This window comes from Centroberyx affinis, unplaced genomic scaffold (assembly GCF_046629955.1).
Source record: "Centroberyx affinis isolate AG114_WGS23_722 - 3 ecotype Tasmania unplaced genomic scaffold, CSIRO-AGI_Caff_v1 ptg001966l_1, whole genome shotgun sequence".
Taxonomy (NCBI): Eukaryota; Metazoa; Chordata; class Actinopteri; order Beryciformes; family Berycidae; genus Centroberyx; species Centroberyx affinis.
The window spans coordinates 214325-236685 of NW_027280317.1; the positions used below are offsets into that span (position 1 = coordinate 214325).

A 22361-nucleotide genomic window follows, 5' to 3' on the forward strand; every position below is an offset into this window, starting at 1 on the left:
GCAGCCAGTTGCTATTGTGTCATTTTTCCCTTTGACCAGCCTGTGTTTGGTAAATCTGTCTAGACTACCAGCGGTAACCCCGTCTAAACACGTCTACTTCAATCTGGCGACATTTTCTGCGTAGTTAAATGTCGCCATCTGGCGTATATGGTTTTCAATAGCATTTTGATAATAAGTGATATTAGCCTGCTTTTCTTCACGTCTCTGTCTGTTTTTGTATTCCGATTCCATAATTTAAGTTCTTATAGCTTTCTTTTGTTTTTCTGTATAGGCTATAATAATGTTGAGACTATTCACCTTACCTGGGAGGGAAAGTAACAATTAGCAATATGACAAATGCCAAATAATTGCGTATGAATTATTTACCGCATGAACTTTGCCAGAACAGTCTGGGGCTGATACGGGTGATACTGATACTGATTAAAACTACAATCCGCAGTAAAGGTCATTGAAAGAAAAAAGTGTAACAAAAACGATCAATAAATCAGATTGTTTCATCATGAAAATGTAATCCCTGCCTTGTTTCATTCAGTGAGTTGTAACAGATTTTTTTTGTCAAATATCTGTGGAAAAAGTCACTGCTTTACTCATTGAGCTTTGAAAGGCACCACCGGAGGGCGACATTATGACTTTCCCTCCTAGTACGGTTGACACTGATCCTGGACCAGGTTTGTAATTTCCCTAATACGGCTAATGGCGTAGGCTGGAAAAGGAAAAGCTGATCCCAGTGCAGAGCTGAAACTGAAAAGGGGGCGTCGATATTGGCGTAAACTGTACAGACAAACTTGCTACTGTAGCAGCAGCTTATGCTAAGACAGGCTGCCATTAGTACCAATGAGAATCGCCGTTGAATGCCACCTGTCCAATGAACGTTCGCTTTGTAAAAGGAGGCGGGCCTGTCGAGTGGGTGTGTGAGAGTGTAGGAAGAGGAGGTCAAATGCGCTGCGAGAGTTTGAAAAACGTGAGGCTGCCTGGAGGAAAGATACACAGGTAGATCATTGTGTTGGAGTTGTGGATCGACAAAGCAATACCGACGCAGTTATTTGAGTTAAGATTTAGGATTATATGTTACACATTTCATAAGTGCAGCAGCATTGTCTGGGTATATTGTCCACGGCGCAGTGGTAGCCAGTTAACTTAGATACCGTTAGCTAACCACAATGCTAGACGTCGCGTGCTCTTAGACAGCTCGTTGAAGCTAGAGGAGTCATGACGTTTGCTAGCTAAGGACGGTACCCGTTTTATCATCAGTTTAGAGGTTATGCATGTCAGTGGCAGCCGTCCTCTCTGTAGAGTATTAGGTAGTTAGCTGCTGCACTTGGCCGTCGTTGGCAGTTATCTCTCGGAACGTGTTTCACAGTCGCAGCCGACATGTTTCAGTCTGTGCCCAGGCGTCCGATTTGCGAGATCGGTGTGAATGCAGCGAGGCTTCAAAGCAGCAGCTCGTTCCGACGGGGTGTCGGGGAGGGCAGTGGGAAACCCGAGAGGGTGGCCTGGCTGGGCAGGGGCATGGGCCTGTTGTTGTCCTGGCTACAGAGAGCAGGTGTGGGCGCGTGCGAGGCCGCGAGCTCTGGCAAGAAGAAGCAAGGCTTGCTCTCCATATTTGCCAACCACTGTAGCTTTGTGACCGGTCAGAGGCTGCGGCGTGCGTATCAGATCGGCGAGCTTTACTCCAACCTGTACTCGGAGCGGACCAGGTGGACCCTGGTCGGGAGCATATGGCGCAGACTGCAGAGCAAGCACGCTCCGACGGGGAAACTTGTCGCGGCCCTAGCTGGTGTCTTCATGTGGGAGAATGAGAAGATCCAAGATGAAGAAATTCGCAGGTATGTTCTGATGGTAATCTCCTTAAACACGCACACAGGGACTGAGACTGTGATCTGTGATCTGTAATGTCAACAGTCCAGTACACTAACAGGCTGTGATGATGTTTGCATCCCTGCCAAGGAGTGGACTTGAGATGCAGGCACTGGACGCTGTCAGACGGCTGAGCTCGTCGTCAGGGACAGTAGCAGGACAGGTGGAGCCTGGCTGGGAGATGGTAATGGAGAAGAAGGACTTCAGAGTGTGGAAGCGGCCTGTCCCTGACAGCCACCTGTATGAATACAGAGGTCAGCCAACACACAGTCTCACATGTGGAGCCAGATATTTCATAAGCACATTGCTAATGTTCTCTGAGTTCCTCCTGTGCTCTCAGGGTTTTGCCACTCCTCCCTATCTGATGATATTGGTATGATTGTCATCTAAATGTCAGAGTGTCATCACTTGCTTGTTTATTTTGCCTGCAGTGTTGGGCTCCTACAATGATGTCACCCCAAGACAGTTCTTCAATGTTCAGGTACAGAGCTGCCAAGTCTCCTTTTATATATTATTAGGCATAATCTTGAATCTATGAAATCCCTCTAGAACTGAAGTAATATTATGCAAGTGCATCCAGCCAATAATCTCTGTCAACTTTGAGTTTATTTATTTATATAGCACTTCATCACAAGCATGTCTCAAAGGACTAACTAGCAATCAATCACAAAACAAGAATTAGGTAACACAAGGAAGCAAAACAAAGCACAAGACACACAATACCACTAATTTAGTGTATATTTACTATTTATACTCATGCTACTTTCACATGTTTGTATTTGTATAGGTTGTGTTTAGCTTATATTTATGGCAGCTTTTTTTGCACGTCCATTACCCAACCCCTCTTGCTCAACCCTGAATGTTTGCGCTGCATGTAACTCCAAAGTAACTGTCGCATGTAGCACCCTGCGTGTGTGCTCATGTGTGCTATATTAAGCATCTTGTCCTCCACTCATGCTTCCCCCTTTCCCCCAGTTGGATACAGAGTACAGGAAGAAGTGGGATTCTCTGGTTATCAAGCTGGAGGTGGTGGACAGAGATGCCAACACGGGCTCCGAGGTCGTGCACTGGGCCACACACTTCCCTGTGAGTTTCTGTTATCGCACTCTGCTCAGAGGGAGGAGGGTGTTTGTTTTTTTAATTCCAAGTCATGTGTGTTCATAGGGGCACCATTGCCCTCTGTTGTTGTGTAAGCAAAATATGAATGACCTTGTCTTGCTCTTTGGCCAAGAGCAACCTTAGCCACCACTAGGGCTGGGCGAATTTAATATTATCGTTAATCGTCTTTCAGTGGAATCATATCATCATGACACAGTGATTTTTGGATATTGTGACACATAATTCTGCTGTCTAAATTGATGATAATAAGCAAATTTTATTTAAACTCTGACGAAACGAGGTATGAAACATTTTAAGGGATATTATTTGAAAATTTCAGTTTTTTTTTTTTTGTTTTTTTTTTACATTAAACCTACCATTACCATTCGGTTCAATGGGATGAGCGGTAATTTGATTATTTGCTGTGATCGATAACAAAAAAAAGTCCTTATGATCATTGTGATATTTACTTCAACCAGCCCTAGCCATCATGACTCTAGTTTGTATTTGAGACTGCCATTCGTGATTTAATTTTTTGGACATGTCCCCTCACAGTATCCCATGTACTCGAGGGACTATGTGTATGTTCGCCGCTACGATGTTGACATGGAGAACAACATGATGATCTTGGTATCCAGGTGGGAGATTTGAATCGTATTTTTGAAGTCAAATATGGTTGTGTGTTTTTGATACATTTATAAATGACTACCTACTATTTTCCTATCTTTCACCCCCTTGTTTATATTTGTCATTTTGTTGTATAGGGCCGTACAGCATCCTCGAGTCCCAGAGACTCAGGACTTTGTGAGAGTTCATTCGTACCAGTCAAAGATGGTCATCCGCCCTCACAAGTCCTTTGATGAGGTTGGTGGTGAATGTGTGAACTCATGTTTGTCTTCCTTCCAGGTTTCTGTGTTTTGTAGGCAGCAGGTTGGACCTCACTGTTTTTTTTTTTTTCTTGACAGAATGGATTTGATTACCTGCTGACCTACAGTGACGACCCCCAGACTGCCTTTCCCCGTTACTGTGTGAGCTGGATGGTGTCCAGTGGTGAGTTCTCTTCATTGTCAAAACTGATCTTAGCGGATTAGCCTACCTTTTGTACACAGATGGGTTGTGGTCAGTTGAAATACAAATCATGCCATAATAAGAACAGTTGCCCTTATGAAGACCTGTCATCTGCACATTGTTTATTAATGTACCGGACACCTACCGGTTGACTAAACCGAAGGGCACCACAGTCAGGATTAATACAGGGCTGATGTCACTGTCAAATACAGTCAGATAACTAAACTGCCAGCCACTGAATTTGCAAAACAGTTTTATTGACTCACCTTCAATAGAATGGAGATAGTTTTTAGCCTGCAGTAGCTGCTGATTCAACATGACCCGCTGTCATTGTAGTCCAGTACTTTGTTAGGCTGTTTCATTTTAGTCATTCATTCTATTCATGTGCCTCATGATTTCCAGGATGAGTCAAAAACACTTTTCTGTTTCCTTTAAATCTGATCAGGCCTGTTGGTGTTATTTTTGTTGAGATTTTCTTCAACTCTTAGCTGTGGTGTAATTCAGATGGACCTCATTTGGGGAGCATATATTAGTGTGACTTAAAAAGTGTTAAATTTCAACTATTCAATTTGACTCCAAATTCTTGTTGCTATTCAGTTTGTAATGCCCATCTCTATTCACAACTAATATTATTTGGCAGCTTTACGTTTAACCTCTTGTTCTCTCAGTGTCTTGTCAAGGAATTCAGTTCCCTGTTCATTCAGTTGCCCTTCATCCGTAATGAAATTAACATGAATATTCTTGTGGAAACTCACAGACACAATAGGAATAAGTTCACTTTGCGTAAAAGTTTCCACATATCGGTGTAGTTGACCATGATGATATGAAGAGGAACATCCAGTTGTTGAAGCAAAGTAGAGATTATAATTAATTTTCGTCTTGTTTTAGCTCCCTTAAGCATGACAACAACAACACGAACATAGCAGGGGTTACAAGTCCTTTCTTGTGTCCTTGGTGTGTGTGTGATATATTTAGCTCAGTATACACCCCCATTTCAGGGCCTTCAATGGGGCAGTATATTTTCTTAATTTATACAATTGAAATTGTGAATTTGGGCAAATGATCATCAGGCAAAAAAATCTACTTCTCGGCAAAATATTCATTTCTATTGAAGACATTAGAATTGTAGGAGCTGCTGTTTGAAATTTAAGGGAAATATATGAGTGAGAGTGCTTGTGCACATCTTCTTTTTAACAAATTAAGTGAGAAGATTTGATGAGTAACGTGTTGAGTACATTTATTTATTTTTATGTGGTGATTAATAACATGCATCTATTCTTGTAATCCTTTATTAGTTACTTTTTAGAATGTTTTTAGAATGAGTCGTTTTCTTTGAATGTTTTTCTTTCAATTTTAATTGGTCCAAAAAAATAAAACCGCATTCAAAAGTAACTTTCCCCAACACTAGTTGTAACAAGTTTGCACAGTTTATGATTGCTTTCAATAGCGTAGCATTACATAGTTTATTTTATTTAGAATTCTTTGCTGTGTTGTTAATGTTTTATTAAATTGTAGAACAATAGGACTTTTCTCAGTGGGATGTGTCTTGTCCCAGTTCAAGAATCACTGATACACTTATTTCTTACCCCACATTTATATTTCCTGTTTTCCATTGATTGATATTCTACCCATGACAATTGTTCCTCTCCACCTTCACATCTGGCAGGTATGCCTGATTTCCTGGACAAGCTGCATTCTGCTGCCTTGAGGGCCAAGAACCTGGAAGTGGGGATCCATGACTATGCAGGTGTCATCAAGCCCAGCGACACCAACCGCCAGCCAAGCCAGGAGCGCCTCACCGGGGACAACACGCGCACGAGTGGTCCCGGGCAGATCTACGCTTGAGATGGGAGTTCGTACTGGAAGGGGGTATGTTAGTGTGTTTTCACCTGCGCTTCAGCACAGATTCAACCCTCCAACCCCAACACCAAGTTTATGGATACATTGCGGTAAATGGGAACATGAAATGGAAGTTGCAACCTACGTTGAAGATGTACATACAGTATGTCCATCCACAGACACAACTATATTGGTCCTAGATGAGATGTCATGAGAACAACGGACTATGTTGGTGAGAGTATTTTCACTCTTTGGAGGAAATGTTGCCAGGGAATTCCGACTGCCCGCGTTGCCACTACTTCTGCTTAGCCAACCAACGTCATGAGGGGAAAGGTGTTCCCTTTGCCTCCTTTTGCTAATACTATATGTACTGCAACAATTGGTGAGACTGAGCCAAAATACCCTTATTGTAGAGATGCTATTGCCAAAGCACTGTTTCTCTCATCTCCATGTTCATTGTTCTTGTCTTGACAATGTCCAGCAATGCCTGACTTTGAAGGTTGGCTGTGTTCACTAGCAACCACATCGCTGCACTGCTCTCTGTTGTCTGATTTGAGCTGGATGATTGCTAGATGTTGTGGCAACGGTTGTGCAGTGATAGACGGTACAAGCAACGATACCAATTGGCTTCTGACGGACAATGTCATCCAAAAGTTAAGCTGTAGGCTAAGTCTTCCTCACTGACAAATGCGGAGATGAGTTGTCCGTGGTGAACACACGCCAACAAGTCTCTTCATTGCATGGACTCTCCGGCAACTGGTTTCCTGATTTGCTTGCAGCATAAGTGATCGTTCCTCCTAAGACAGAACAGGACGGATTAAAAAAAATAAAAATTTAAATGACTCTACAATAAACAAAACATTTTGATTCAATGGGAAAGTTTGAGATGAATATTCTGGGGCTTCTATGGTTTCTTCATGTGTGGATGACAATGTTTTGCTCCCAGCACAGCCCAGCTTTCACACTGTCCGTCCCACCGTGTCTGAGTGACTGTTTCAAACTGCCACCGTTGACAAAACAGCCTTCTGAAGATAACCAGTCCTTCACCATTAGGGGCATAGTGTCTTATGACAACCACATAATCCTCAGATACAATGGTACTAATGCGCTTCACTTTGATTTTACCAGTAATGCAACCCCTCCCGCCCCCCAGAGACACACTCTTTAATAAACCGATGCCCTTATCAAAGAAACTTATAACACTTGTGCCACCTCATAACCCCTCTGTATTTCATTTGAGTTGTAAACGTAGATGAAACATTTCAACTCGGAAATTGTCAGATACCCTGGTGTTAACACCTGTTGTAGCAGACTGCACTGGAGTAATGGGTGTCTGTATTTCCTGTGTGTTACTGTAGATCCTGTACATTCACACAACCGCAGCCTAACTTGAGTAGTGCAAATCTTTGTTCTCACGAGTAAGACGAGCTTTGTAACATTTCCTTTCTGCATCAGTGTGATGCTAATGGATTTTTGTTTGTTTTGTTTTAAAAAATACGTTTGTTATAAGTGTAGGTTCTACTGAAACTACTTAGACCTAATCATCCATGTTGCTGTTGTAATTAACTGAGTTTGCAGGGGGTTTTGTGAATGTACAAAGAATACCACATGCTGTGGTACTAATTAACTACACTGTTTACAGCCTGACAATCCGGCACAAATATGTCGACATCCGTTTGTGTTTAGGAAGCATCTCATCTTATACTAAAATTTGACATCAAATTTGTTGTAGGTGTACATCAGAATGAATCGGCTATGATAACTCTTTCAACTAAGCCAATATAATTCTGAGTCTAAAGAAGGGTCCACTTTTGTGAAATAAATCCCACATGTACATGTATTAAGTATTAGTTAATATATCCCCCTAGTGTCTAAAATATGTAGAATTCCTATTATCTTCAGTGAAAAAAGTGTTTCCTCCTTTTGTTTAAAAAAAATAAAAATAAACTGTTGGCAGTGTAAGATGTAAGACATGCTTGATATGTTGAAAGTGTGACGGAGGAAATGAAATGCCTATTGTTTGATCTTTATCTTGGTATGGTCAAACGGAGCCATGAGATATTAAAATGAGCATAATAACGTAATTGAACAGTATGCAACGTTTGAGAATGTTCAGCTTGCGAATGTAACATTCTGGTGTGCTGTCACCCGTAGACACCCGTGTGCCACCTGCAGTAGTCCAAAAGAGAGTCGTCATATACTGTTATTTTTTGTTTTTGTTTTCTGCAAGTAGTATAACATTTGTTGTGATTACCAAATGTTAATTACTTTAGAAACCGCATAATTATGGTGTACAGAAAATGGAAAAGTCTATGGGCTGGTGCACTCGTAACCCTGTGATTTACAGAAATATTGAAATGGAACAACTAATCGGTTCAAATAAACGGATTTTCAAGTGTATTTTACAGTGTTTTGTGTTTCTCTTCAGTCAGTGGCTTTTTATTATGAGCATGTTTATCATGGTAGTCAGAGAAAACACAGCGATAAGCATTGTGCTAGTACCAGACAGCAGCTACAGTCCAATCTAAAGGGATAATCCGTAAGCCCTACTCCCTGCTCGGCGCATGGTCAGTGACAGACTGCACCGTTCACTGAAGGCACTGTCACTCTGATCTGGAATCAGCTTGACACTTTACAAACTCTCTGCCTTTTTTTTTTTTTATTTTTTTATTTAGCACAAAAGAGTGAGTCAAACAAAATATCCATAATGTATACCAACATCATAAAGAGCATGTGCAAGGAAGACCAAAGAAACCCCGAGGGGCTTATGGAGTGTCTCCCTTATTAACAATTATACATAATCATACATACATACATTACAATATAGTGTAATGAAACCCAAAAAAGTTTAGAAAGAACAAAACAAAATGCCTTACTGGCTACCACACATGTAAACAACTAAACTGGCTTGCCAGCAGAATTGTTGGTAGAAGTCATTTCTCACTGGTAACGGCATTGTGCCTTAACACTTTGACACTCTTGATTTTATTACAATAACATACCAATAATTATTTATTTATACAGAGTTAATTGACAACTTTGTTTTGCAAACCTTACCATGTTGTGATTACTTTGGGATCCCCAGCTTGTATGTTTCTTTGAAGAGATCACATTTTTTACCAGCTGGAACCTCATTGAATTTGGGCTTTTATTCCCTGCAGATGGTCCCAGTGCTGGTAGCTGTTGCCTGAGAGGAATGTGGCCCAGGTTATCTGTGCGTTAAATAGTCACTGGTTGCTGTGGTCTGTTTGGTTTTAGGCAACATGAAACACACCCAAGTATATTGCTTAAAATGCCTGTCAGTGGAGAATCACCCATCAAAGATATTTTAGGGCTTGTATTCAGGGCATAGTGACATTTGAGAATGCTTATTTAAAGGAAGCTTGAAACAAGACACATGCTTTGTTATATACACACATTTATGTGTATGTAAATAATAGCTGCGTTTAAGATAACAGCTACAGTTGAGATTGTCACTATCCACGGGGAGAGTGCAGTTTGATAAAATAAGAGTAGAACCACCAGTGACCAATCATAGTCTATTATTTCAACTCTAGCACACACACACTGCTGGCAAGGTTAAATTCCCCAGACAAAGGAAAGCTGGTGGGTTTTTTCCAGGAATATGTGGGATATATGATAAAATGCATGAATAAAGATTTCCAGTCCAAGAGAGTTGTCCGTTCTCCTTCAGGATAAAAACCATTTACTCGATACAAGTTAACATAAAAAGACAAAGCTCTTGGTGCATTGGCTGGGTCATTTTGATAGTGATTCAACTCTGAAAATCTTGCAGTTATATTTTACAGCATACATCATGTAAACTTACGTGGGCTGTCAGCAAAGACTGAATTGATTAAATGAGAGTCATAAAGAAAGGAGGAGCCCGGTTTATAATTTAGAATTTATTTCCATGATTTAAATAAAGACATACAGACTGGATTCAAAGTAAGTGGTTATGCACTGCAACCAAGAGTGATATCATTTTATCATCATATCTGAAACATAAACTCACAGTCTAAAACACATCAGCTTATAAATATTAGGCATTGCGCAATGTCTCATTGTTTGATTTACAGATTTGTGAAGTGTCCACAGCCTTAATTGAGTGCACATTGTTTTAACATATGACCTCTACTAGCTGAAATTATACGCCACAGTTAAAAGCCACTGAGCACTTAATGTAATTGATCATATCCACAAAGCTGCCACATCAGAACTAACTGGCGTGCAGAAAATTACTAAACTGCTTTATCTGTGCAAATTTTATAAACCCCTCAAGCCCCATCAGTCTCCCACTCTTCTTTTGGTCCATTCGTCCCCTCCGTTCAACATGAATGACTTTATTCATTTGCTAAATATCTACACAGGCTGTTTGCATAAAATTTATTAAGACCCAGAATCATGGTCTTGGTCCTGTATCTTAGACTATATCATGAGACAAAATGAAGTTCTGCAACAATCCCATCTACAGCAATCTGAATGACAATAATGAAATTATAGCCTGAAAATGAAAAAGCTTCAGAAAATAATTAAAGTTACCTTGTGGTTATTGGTCAGTTATGATCTTCAGCCCAACAGTTGTCGCCTACATGCCCAACAATCATGATTTTCTCAAGATTGTTAGAAGTTTGATTGTTCTGCTTTATTTCGTTTACCTTTGGTCTTTGACTAAATAAGTAAGCAAGTGACTCGGAAAGGGTAATATATATTTTTTTTGTTCGTTTGAGGACAATGCTGAGATTGGGCTGATAACAATAGAAGGCAGATAGCACTCACAAGCCTCCAAGGTGCTTGGCACAACCATGGACTGAAGAAGCACTGCATGGTTAGATCAAGCACAATGGGGTCCTGGGCAACGGCGAAACCCATCACAGATCACACTGGATCCAGCTCAGTCTGAGGCAACTGAGGGACCAGAAAGCTTATCCAGCTTGGTTTAGAAGAGACTTGCTGTAAGGCTGTAAAAGAGACGATATCTTCTTTCGTAGTTGTGGTCAGACATGATCAACTATGGTCAAACCGCAAAAATCATGAGGGTCGAAAATCCTGAAAGAAATACACCATTATCCGTTAAAATGTTTTCTGATGCCTTTGATCCCCAACAAGTCTGCTGAGCTGTCTAAGGACAATCCCACAGTTTTGTGGCGTCCGCAGCCCAAGAGTGGCGGTGCAGGAGGTCCGAAGGTGTGAGGGAAGGGTTCCCGGCTTATGGAGTGATCGACAAAAAAGAGACACCACCGCTTTACACAACTATTGGATAAGGGGAAGTGTTTGTAATACGGTGGGGTTAGGAACATCTGCAAAATTAAAAAAAAAAAAGGATTAGTCATAGGTCACACTCACTGCGGAAAAAAGGGCGACACCCTTCCTGCGCACAAACTGCGTCAAACCCCACCCTCCCATCCTTCGCACCCGATCCTACGAGTCACGTTCGTACGAAAGAGAAAAATTTGTAGAGACAATTCCACGATGCAAACTTTAAAATATTCAAAATTTTCATGGAATGATTTACCGCAGGCCAGAAGGATGGGCTGGGTAATCAAATTAGTACTCCATCAGTCTATTGGGCGTTTTTCAAGTGATCAATGGAAACAGAGTTTGGGTAATACGATGGCGATCTAGTTAAGAACCTCAGCATCTCATAGAGTACAGCCAACAAGCTTTTCCTTCTAATTGACTAAAACAAAAAAGAGTCTTAGTGGCCAAGGACACCAATGGATTGAAGGATGACAGTTACAGCTGCATCTCTGTTGTCCGTCTGTAGACATTTTCCCGTCTCCTCAGAAGTAAAGACACAACCACTCCCGACATTTTAGTCCTAACCATGTTAACGGCCACTGGACACAATGTCAGGAGTCATGATACCATCAAGCTGAGAGAGCTGTTAGGGGAGTCTCTCCAAAGGGTTTGACAATCTCGTTACCTTTCTTTCTCAGATCCCAAGGGACATCTTACTAAAATGAGAAGGCTTGGTGTGATAATCAACTTAGAGCTCTGGCCACTGAAGCACTTTGTGTGATGAAATTAGATAAACATGCAGACACCACATTGTATATTAATGCGGCATACACCAAACAGTCACCCTAAATTTGTAATGACGAAATGGGATTAATGGTACAATAATGGGAAATTTGGGTAAAATGGTGGGTTTTGGTAAACAGGATGGTTTTGTTTTTCAGAAGAATGAGGATGTTTCAATGGGATGTGATATAGCTGATGGGATGGCATGATGGTTTTTACACATGGACACATGATTGTGCGGTCTTACCTTCTTTCTGTTTTCTTTCTTTCTTTGAGAATTGTCAGTTGCCATGGATCCCTGGAGTTAGGATCTTTCAAACTCGTACAGAAAACTCAACATCTTACCAATTCTCAGTTTGAAGGCTTGACTTTTCCTCCTGCAGATCGCTTAAATGAAGCATGCTTAGATGCTCTTTGTCCTCTATCACAAAAAGCGCCCAACTGAAATAAAAATAACTCAAACCAAACCAAATTTTCTCAGGCACTAAGGGTCACAGAGACCTTCCCAAGAAAATACCAACACGACAAACATAAGACTCAGTCATACCTTACTCAGTATCTTACGGACACACTCCAGCTGGTGTCTTTGGAAAGTCACTTCCATGCATCTGGTCTTTCCAGGAAACCCACCTTTCCATCTGCCGGCCCCAAAGTTGGTGCTGGGAGCCCAGCACAGTGCAGCAGACTGAAAAGTGAAGAGGCAGAGTGGGCGCTCTGAGCTGTGTCTTGGGGTCTACTGGCTCGCTCTCCTGGAGACAGACTGTCCTGACTGCGTCTTCAACACCCTTCAAGTCCCTATCTCCTGCCCCTCCTTCAAGTTAGGAGGGGGTGGGTGGTTTTCTCTTGGGATAGGTGGACTGGCAAGGAGGACTTGTGCAGGGTGGGATTGGCCCGTGGGTTGGGGAGTTTGGGGGGGCCTGGTTCCGCATTTCATAAATATTAATACAGAGTCCTCCCTCTCCAAACGGGCAGATTCTTTAATTTCGTTAGAGGGGGAAGTGCTTTATTCACTTAATGGCTTTTATTAGTGCCCGGTCTTCAACTCTTTCATTAGCTAAAGTGCTGCTATAATTTACAGGGTAAAAGGGGGTGGGGAAGAGGCGGTGTCCGAGGAGTGTTGATCCTGCTGCTGCTGCTGGACAGGCATGCACTGCTCGAAATCACTGCAGCTTTTCCTCAAAGTGGACATTTTCTGCCTCAATATGAGCTGTAGTCTATAATATCAAATGCATTCTTGATAGCATCCTCATTGGACCGTTTCAGTTTGTTGAAGTAAGTGTTGAGAGCAAGTGTGTTGTCTCTTTTGCAAATAGGCACTTTATTTATGTATCTATAAACCTGAAACAGAATCTTGTCGGAAATCCACATCTTTATTAAATTTCCATGTGTAAAATTTAGATGAGCAAAACACATTGTAGTGAATGAGATACAATTCTTTACAGCACAACCAAAATAGAAAAGATAAAACAAAGAATGAAAAATGTGTTAAGGAAATAAAATACTTTGCAGCACTTTTAATAATTAAATGCATTCTCATATATATAAATGGAAAAATGGTTGCTTTGTGGAATTGCAAATCAGGTGTCCTCCATGACCACAGTGTGCAGCTATTTAGCAAACTAGTGATCGCCCAATTTAGTGAGCTAATTTTTCTCTGCCTTTACACAAGTAAAGCAGATAATTTCACATCCTTTTACTCAAAGCAGCTAGACTTGACTGTGAGGATTGCTGAAATTGTAGTTATATTTTTATATATATGAGATACATCTTAAATAATGTTTTGTATTGCCCTAAGGATGTAAGTGTATACTTACAGGTCTACCTTTTCCTATCCAATGGTGCATTTTAAGTATATTTTTTGAAGTGTAAGTGTAAGATGAATCTGTTAAAACCACACAATGGCAGTGCCACATCTGCACAGCATATTAAATATGCCGTAAATGCAGCATGATGCTGTGAACCCTTTGAAAGACTCAGCTAAACCATATATGGCCTTGCTGTATTTCTTCTGTTGGCCTGGGCGGAGCGTGCAGTCTCTTACTCTTCAGATTTCCAGGCTGACTGTATAATACTATTCTCTATATTTACTCCTGTACACACTGGCGCCGTCCTGCATAATCACTGGCCAGCATCAAGCGCTCAGACACAAAATGGCCGCTACATCTCATGCGGTAGGTTACCACATATCGACCTTAGATAATGCACGTATCCTGAAGTGCTCCAGGATCTGATGAAATGCTCTTCATTGTGCTGTGTGGATTCTTGGTAGTTGTGAACAGCTGGGGTGCGACGTCCCCAGACTGTCTGAGTGAATGAACTGATTAACCTGAGTGGCCGTCCCTCGCAGGGAGAGGGGGTGGGCCACCAGCCTGAGTAACTGCCTCCATCATCAATGTCACATAAATCACCAAGGTGGACAGGGCTTTCAGATGAAACCTTTTCTCTGAGCCAGACTGAGACGGTCGTGGAATCACTACTACACTACTACTAGTGTTGGACTGTTTCTGAGAGAACGGGCAGGACACGCATCCATGGAAGTGTGATGGAGCATGTGGTGCAGTGATGTAACATTTTTGTAGCAGACCACATGTAGCACCTTAAATCGTCTTCATTAAAAAAAAAAAAAAAAGATGATCAGCATTAAATACACAAGACAATATCATCATGTGGATGGGTGAAACATGTATTTTGTTTCGCTGAATAAAATAGTCAAATGAAAAGCTAACTGTTGCACAAGAATGAAATAGACAGCAAGATTGTTTTTTCAGCTTTTTATTGTACAGCTTTTTAAAATTTTAATTCAAGGCTCAACTGATATTCAATGCGAACCATTTATGGTGTTAAGTACTGTAAGGGGCTTTTAACTGTAACACTGACATTCATGTTTTGTTTCTCCAACTTCCAAAAAACTGGGAACCACAAGACACAGATTCTCTCATGGATTTGGTTGATGACTTAGTAACTATAGAGCAACACCTTGTGATAAACAGGTCATGCAGGGAATTAAGACTCCTTTTATTTTTTCACCAGCTGGATAACATCTTCATCCTCCATGACGTGGTCTTTGCCCACCTTCTGAGGGTTGTGTTTCACCGATGCACCCCACACTAGCGCGCTGAAAGAAGAGGGAGAGTTAGAAACTTGGAATCATCAAAAAACAATGGTAACAACTGTCTTATTAAACATAACTGAGAGAAACTTAATGTCAACTGCAGGGATGAAATCAGGACATAATGAAAAAAACAAACGATACACTTGTGTCTAAAGAGACAAAATTCCTTTTCAAAAAGTGAAAACAAGTCAAGGCTATGGTACTCACTATTTGAATTCTTTGATGAGGTTTTTGTGGATCTTTAAGCAGAAATCCTCCACAGCAGTTCGTTCGTCAGGCAGTACGACAGGAGATGTGTAATCGGGAAGCTGGCCTTTGGGTTTGGTGTAGCTGTAAATTAACACAATCATCTCACTCAGATTTTCCATGCCGAGTCAATCAACTGAGTCTCAACAAACAAGAAGTGATCAAAATATTATATGGTATTATATATGGTTAAGATTCCTGTGTGGATCTATCTTTCACCCCCTGTGGCTCCCCCCTGTGGTTACTGGCTGAACCGTTCTTACATGCGGACAAGCTTCAGGTAGTCCCAGATCTTCTCCAGCAGGTCGTCGAAGTTCCAGCGGTGGTGGGCCGAGATGGGGACGCAGTGGGGCACCTTGTAGATGATGTCAAGCTCCTCGATGGAGATCTGGTCAATTTTGTTGAGCACATAAATGCACGGGATGTAGACTCTGTTGAGACAAAAGATTGTAAGAGGGTGCCGTGTGTGAAATTACCCGGTAAGCAGCAACCAGCAAGGTACAGCACTTTTTCTTTTTCTTTATATAAATAAAGATTATTATTTTCCTGAGGTAATGTCACACTTTTGTGCATTCCAAGTGTAAATAATGTCTCTTGGATGTGAGTAGATCTGCATTTCAACACTTATAGTATAGTCAAAATAAAAGCTTTACAACAACAGGCACATTTTTCATACTGGTACCTCAAATATGATCCAAAACCAAACAACAATTTTCCATGCTTTGTGCGACTACATGTAAAATATTTCCCTAGTACTGTTTATTTCTACAGCAATGACCAGCTTTTGGTGAAATGATTTAGTACATATGGTACAGGGTTTCCCACAGTGCTTTATCGTCAAGGTAAGCTAACCGTAACAAAAAAAATTAAATAATAAAACACCCCCGCCTTGACTGGGAACCCTGACAAGATCCTTAATTTGACTATTCATGTGTTTGTCTACATTGAGATCAAAGCAATGTTAAACACAGCGTACAATAACAGGATTTGCTGGCCAAAAGCAGCATTATGAGCAATGAGGAGTGTATTATTTTGGGAGCATCACATGGTGTGAGTATAAGAACACTGTTACAACCTTAGCTAATGTTAACACTATAATATCAGAATAGTCTACAATGTTGGCAGTTAGCCATGTTAGCAAGTAATACAAAAAAAATATTTCTTTCATGCCACTGCAAACCATAACTTTTGCACTGCTTTTTTACTGCATTTATTGGTAGCCTTTGTTAAGCTATGGGTGAAGCTGAGTTTAAGTTAAGTAAACACACACATTGAATTGAGTTTATTTCTCTTGCATTTTAAACTATATTTATATTTATTTATTTATTAAAGTGTATCCCTATTATATGTCCCATCCCCTGTTATTTTGACCATGTCCTGGATTTCTCAGCATTTGGTTAAATTGTACATGAAATGAAATGGGATAAATTGGGATCCCTCAGGTTTTTATATACGGACAATGTTGAATTCTTTTGGCATTAAAATGGGCAGCACCCTCAGGAATTCACAGAAAGCAAGAAATGACACCTTGTAACTTGCACACATAGCCGTTAAAAATCGTGAGCCCCACACACGCAGGCTTATGCGTAACAAAGAGGGCAGGATGAGTAGAAGGAACTGGAATGGTTTTTTGGATTCCCAATAGCCACACCCACTGGGAACGGCTAAGGCAGGACCATCCCGGCCCCTCGGCTGCTTACCGGTTTCCTTCCACAACGTCAATGAGGTCATCAGCAGTGGAGTCGCTGCGCAGAGTGATGTCAGCGTTGTGGATCTTGTACTCTGCCAGGATACTCTTAACCGTGTCACCATCCAGCTCACTCTGCGCACACTGAAGAGACAGAGGAAGGACAGGTGGGATGTCAATCAACACAAGACAGGGAGTGGGTGGAAAAAATACTAATGTTTAAAAAGTTGAATACATATTAAAAAAATATGTATGAATGCATCACTTTTACATGTTGTTTAAATTACATTATTCTTACAGTATAATAAAAAATCAATCAGTAGAATAAGATTCACAGTTCTTATGATTAAAGAGAAATGAAATGCTAAGAGATTCACAAGAGGGAAGATGAATGGACATGGAGTGATCTGGTAAAGTGTGTTCTCACTAATGTCCACCAGAGGGCAGCATCAGAAAGGACAGTTCACAGTCTATAGGTGACCAGGGGGAGTGTGTGTAACAGGACATCCTGTAATGGTAAAACTGCCTGTCTTTTGAAAACATTTTTATTCTGCAAATCAATGTAAACGATCCCTTTAAATCCGGTGTTAATCAAAGACCTTTGTGTAAATTGATGGGATGGCTGAAAAATACCCTTCAATAAATTAACTGTTACAACATGAATAAAAAATCTCTGAAAATGCATAATCCACTAAAAATATCTGGGCCAACTAGGATCCTGGTGATCAAATTAATTCACTATGAAGGGTTAATCAGCCAACCTGCCTCTGGACTGATGATGGATAGAGACGATGGGTCTGTCGCATGTCACCCCCCTCTCTCCCAGTCCCCCCCCCAAAATTTTTTTTTCACAATTCATGTGAGTGACCCATTTAGGGATAAAAACACCAAAAGTGAGAAGTTTCCATCTGTGAATGTGTCTGAAATGCTGCGATGCTGCGGCAGACGTACTGTGGCTGTGAAGTTGATGCCTCCTTTGTCCTTCTTCTTGAAGCCGATGTTGGGCGGCTGCTTGTTAAGTCGGATGCCGAAGCCCTCCAGCTCATGTTCTATTAGCTTCTTATGACCAAGAGGCTTCAAGACATCGAGCACAATCAGGATTAAGTTGCAGGTTCGAGCCACTAAAACAGAAAGGAGAGAGAGAAGTCAGCCATTGGTCAGGACACACGTCACCTCTGTCTGAAGTGCATATTCTGCAAATGAGAACATTTTTCTGTCTTCACTGATGGTCCTTACCTGCGATGACCTGCCTGCCTCTGCCCTTGCCATCCTTGGCCCCCTCAATGATTCCTGGGAGATCCAGCAGCTTAGAAAGAAGAAGGATAAATAAGTAAAATCCACTAAAAATCCTCGATAGACTGATATGACTTCATAGCAAGAATTAATGTGCAAGTAGAAATTCTTGTACCTGAATTTTGGCACCTTTGTATCGAATCACTCCGGGTACTGTCGTCAGAGTGGTGAACTCGTAGGCAGCGACCTCAGAGTACACACCTGCGAGGTTACTCAGCAGGGTCGACTTGCCCACCGAGGGAAACCCGACAAACCCAATACGGGCGTCCCCTGTTTTCGCTACATCAAAACCTGAACAACAGAGAGAAGGCATCAGGAACTCAAAATCAAACCAAATAACCGCTGTGACGCTACACAGGACAGCAATAGTTTAACAGGAATAAAACCTATGCATTAGTAAGAGTGGTATGTGGATTGAGTTTGCAGTATTTAAAAATCATGGTCTGACCTTCTCCCGTTCCACCGCCGCTGCCTCCTTTCGGTGTGATGAGTTCTCTCCTCAGCTTGGCGAGGCGTGCTTTGAGCAGACCCAAGTGATGAGCGGTGGCCTTGTTCTTCTGCGTCCTGGCCATCTGCAACCGGCAGTGACATCATCAATACGAGACCCTACAGTCATTCTCTGTCTGCTGCTTTGTAATAGACCTAACCGGAAATGAAAAAGGCTTATCGATATGTCCTTTACGGTGTGTGAGTAATTTTTTGGGAAAAATAACCCAGTGGGCAGCACTGAGAAGACGATTATCATTGTTTGTAGTCCTGTAGAGGTTAAGATAGCACAACTAGAAGTTAAGAGTGACTTAGTTAAAATGTATAATTTTCCCAGTATTTCCCAGCACTGGTTTAGTCAAATTTGGCAACGGTGATTTTCACTGCTATGCAAATGTATCATAATAATGCTGATGTTATCCCAAGATGTGTCGTCCTCCTCTGTTCTGTGTAACTATCATCCTTTAAACTCATAATTTAAAACTTTGCTTCTCTGATAAATGGTATGCTAGCATAACTCAAATTTATTTTCACAAGAGACCTGACATGCTACCACTAATGTTGATGGAAATGGGCTAATTATTTGAGATACATTTAATGGCCCCTCAGGTTATTTGGACAATATACAGTGGAGAATAACAGGACAGATGGGAGAGAGGAGGCTGACATGCCACAGAGGAGTCAAATCCACAGTGTGGTGTAATGCAGAAGTTCTCCGTCCCGGGCCTCAGGACCCAGGCCTGGTTTACAGTCCTGCCATCTAACCATGGACTGGTAACTTTAACACCTAGGTATACAGAGTGACTGTAATTAGGCTACCTAGCTGGTAAGATAGAACAGTGATTCTCAATCTTTTTCATATCAAGGACCCCTAATTTAGTCCACATTAGAGCCACAGACCCCCATTTGATGAGATTTTGTCTCTCAAACCCAAATCGGAGAATATTTTTATTGTCAGATATGATCTTGTCCAGAATTCCATGACTATCTATATTGTAGGTAGAGAGATACCAGCGAAACAATAATCAAAAACAGTCATTCTTCTATATTCTCTAATTGTGTTAACTTCTTGTAAATTAAATAATTCTGAAGTTTAACAATTCACCCAACAATTGCTGGGGACCCCCCTGGAGCTCTGTCAAGGACCCCCTGGTGGTCCCCGGACCCCATGTTGAGAACCACTGAGATAGAAAACCAGCAGCACTCTGGGTCCTTAAGACCAGGACTGGTAACCACAGGTGTGATGTAATGTCACAGCGGTATGAATGCCTCCACTGCAGACTGTTAACTGTGATCTTTTGCCCAGCCTCTACCTCACCGCTGTGGTCCTGTGAGTCCTACTGAGCCTACTTTCACAGCCCAGCTCATAAGTTACCACCGACCCTTCAAGGTCCATCGCATGCTTCCTACCCTGGTCCCATCTCTGCTCAACTCTTTCACCAGCTAATGCCTATAGACTAACTTCCAAAGCGTTTCCTACTAGCTGTTAATCTCTACGCCTAAATGACTGAAGAAAGTAGCCGGTCGGTCTGTCGCTGCTGGCTCGGTTCTGTTACCAATCAACAACAAATCGGAGTTAGCACAGCTGGACTGACACGCAGACGTCGGCAACATACTGACATTTAAATAATAAAGCTATATAATTTATGTTAATTTGTGAGCCGAATAAGGACGGTACAATGTGATTCATTTTGGTATGCTTTGTAACACGTAGCACACTGACAAGGAACTGTAGCCGGGTCAGAAATATGAAGTAGGGTACGAGGCCCGGCTGTAGCAGCTAGGCTAATACCTGCTAGCATTCACAGCTAAAACGTGACTGATTCATTGGGTTAGCCTGCTGTCAACCTTCACCTTACCTCATTTTCGATCTCTGCTATTTTGGCGAGTAAACTCATGTTGCCGGAGATTCCTAGATGTGATCAACGCCACCGATGAAAGTTTAACAGATTTTACATGGAAGTTGGTAAAGTTATCCGATGTTGTTTAGTAAGCACACAGCTCCAACGCAAAGTGCTGCCTAGCAGTGCTTCGCGGTAAATCTCGCGAGGAGGACGTGGTGCTTGAGAGCGGGAGCTTTGCCCCGAGTGTTGACTCAAAGGGAAGCTTAGCATTGCCCGCCCACAGACAGCCATGTTTAAAATGCCATGGAGCTATTTCATTAAGAGCCAGTCATATAGAAATGCCTCTCTCTTGTATTCAATGCATGCTACTACAGTGTTTGGTGTAAGAGACGAAAGAGACATTCAAAATCAGCCTTGGATGCACATGCTGCATCTGGGAAGCAAAAAATTCCTTTGATTTTGACAGAGATGGAGACTAGATTCACATGACCTGGTAGCTACAGATGATTTTTATTACTTGAGACTTGCAAATAGATGAATTACTCGAAACTTGACTTTGACTTGTTTTTCACAGATTCTCAGATTTGATACTTGATTTTATCTTGTGATATGACCACTTAAAAATCTATTATGGAAAGACTATGCTGCTATTATTAAACTCTTATTAACGGATTGATGAAGCCTAACTTGCCTTGTGGCTACAGTTGTTTTAGGGAAAGCGTGGGGGATAGAAAAAGTGATTCTCTACTCTGACAATATATGAATGAATCAATCAATAAATCAATCAATTGATGAAATCTTTATTGCCCCAAGGGGAATTTGCTTTGCACAATGAGCATTAAAAAAGCACACACAAAACAAGCATAGAATAAAAAACAGCAGACAAAAATTGTCTGACTACAGGAGTTGGTATGTCCAAGTCCTGGGCACAAGAGTCAACCAAAAAAACACAACAAAAAAATAAACAGCTAGGTAATGTAGAATTACCATGCAGCATGAGCACACACACACACACACACACACATACACACACACACACACACACACACACACAAACATAAAACTCTGGCCTTACAGATTAACATTTGTAACATTTGTTTGTTTTTATCTATATTTATGTCCTCTGTTGCACAGAGAACACTTTGAGACAAAACCGTTTTGTTGAAATTGCTTCATAAATAAATTGGACTTGATTGACATGAGCACTGCATTTAACTGGCTGGTTGTCAAACTGATGAATGGCAAGTGGTTGGTTTAGTGTACATGTGGCTGTCTGCCTGGGAGGCTCGTGCGCGTCAATGTGCCTACAAGTCAATTTGCAGGGTAAATTTTGCCCGGCTGCGTACACGCTGAGCTCATGGAAGTTGCTTTTTATATAGCGCGTTTTGTCTCCATCCATTGGTTGCTCAGTGAAACATCAAGAAAGTTTATCTACATTACAATGAAATTATGAATTGAATTAAACTATGTCTCTCATGATTTATGATTGTATATTGATTATATATAGGCTATCGATGACAGTATCTTTTTTTCCACTTGTCTACAGATAGGTCTAGATAGACAGACGTGCACAACACACACGCACGCACGCACACACACACACACACACACACACACACACACACACACACACACACACACACACACACACAGAAGACATAGCAAGAGGAAGGGAGAGAAATAATTCTATTCTTTTCTATATCTAGATCATACAAATTCTCTCACACAAAAAAGGACGCAGGCCTGTCAAATAGTATAGTTTTATTGTTTAATATTTTATTCGCATACAGTATAATCTCTCATTGGT

The 22361-nt window shown here is 41.3% G+C and overlaps 2 protein-coding genes across 2 annotated transcripts; one reads left to right on the top strand and one right to left on the bottom strand.

Moving 5' to 3' along the window:
* Positions 1 to 953: 953 nt before the first annotated feature.
* stard7 (StAR related lipid transfer domain containing 7) lies at positions 954 to 8254 on the top strand. Its single transcript, XM_071530724.1, has 8 exons — positions 954 to 1826; positions 1948 to 2111; positions 2289 to 2338; positions 2833 to 2943; positions 3511 to 3593; positions 3720 to 3819; positions 3921 to 4005; positions 5690 to 8254. Exons 1-8 carry the CDS (start codon positions 1372 to 1374, stop codon positions 5866 to 5868), a joined length of 1227 nt encoding a protein of 408 aa, XP_071386825.1. The 5' UTR covers positions 954 to 1371; the 3' UTR covers positions 5869 to 8254.
* Positions 8255 to 14650: 6396 nt separating this feature from the next.
* Positions 14651 to 20734, bottom strand: drg1 (developmentally regulated GTP binding protein 1). Its single transcript, XM_071530730.1, has 9 exons — positions 20570 to 20734; positions 18673 to 18796; positions 18340 to 18515; positions 18168 to 18237; positions 17883 to 18052; positions 16945 to 17075; positions 15508 to 15675; positions 15206 to 15328; positions 14651 to 15001 (listed from the first exon to the last, which is right to left on the bottom strand). The coding sequence occupies exons 1-9, from the start codon at positions 20606 to 20608 to the stop codon at positions 14902 to 14904; spliced, it is 1101 nt and encodes a 366-aa protein (XP_071386831.1). The 5' UTR covers positions 20609 to 20734; the 3' UTR covers positions 14651 to 14901.
* Between the last annotated feature and the right edge of the window lie 1627 nt (positions 20735 to 22361).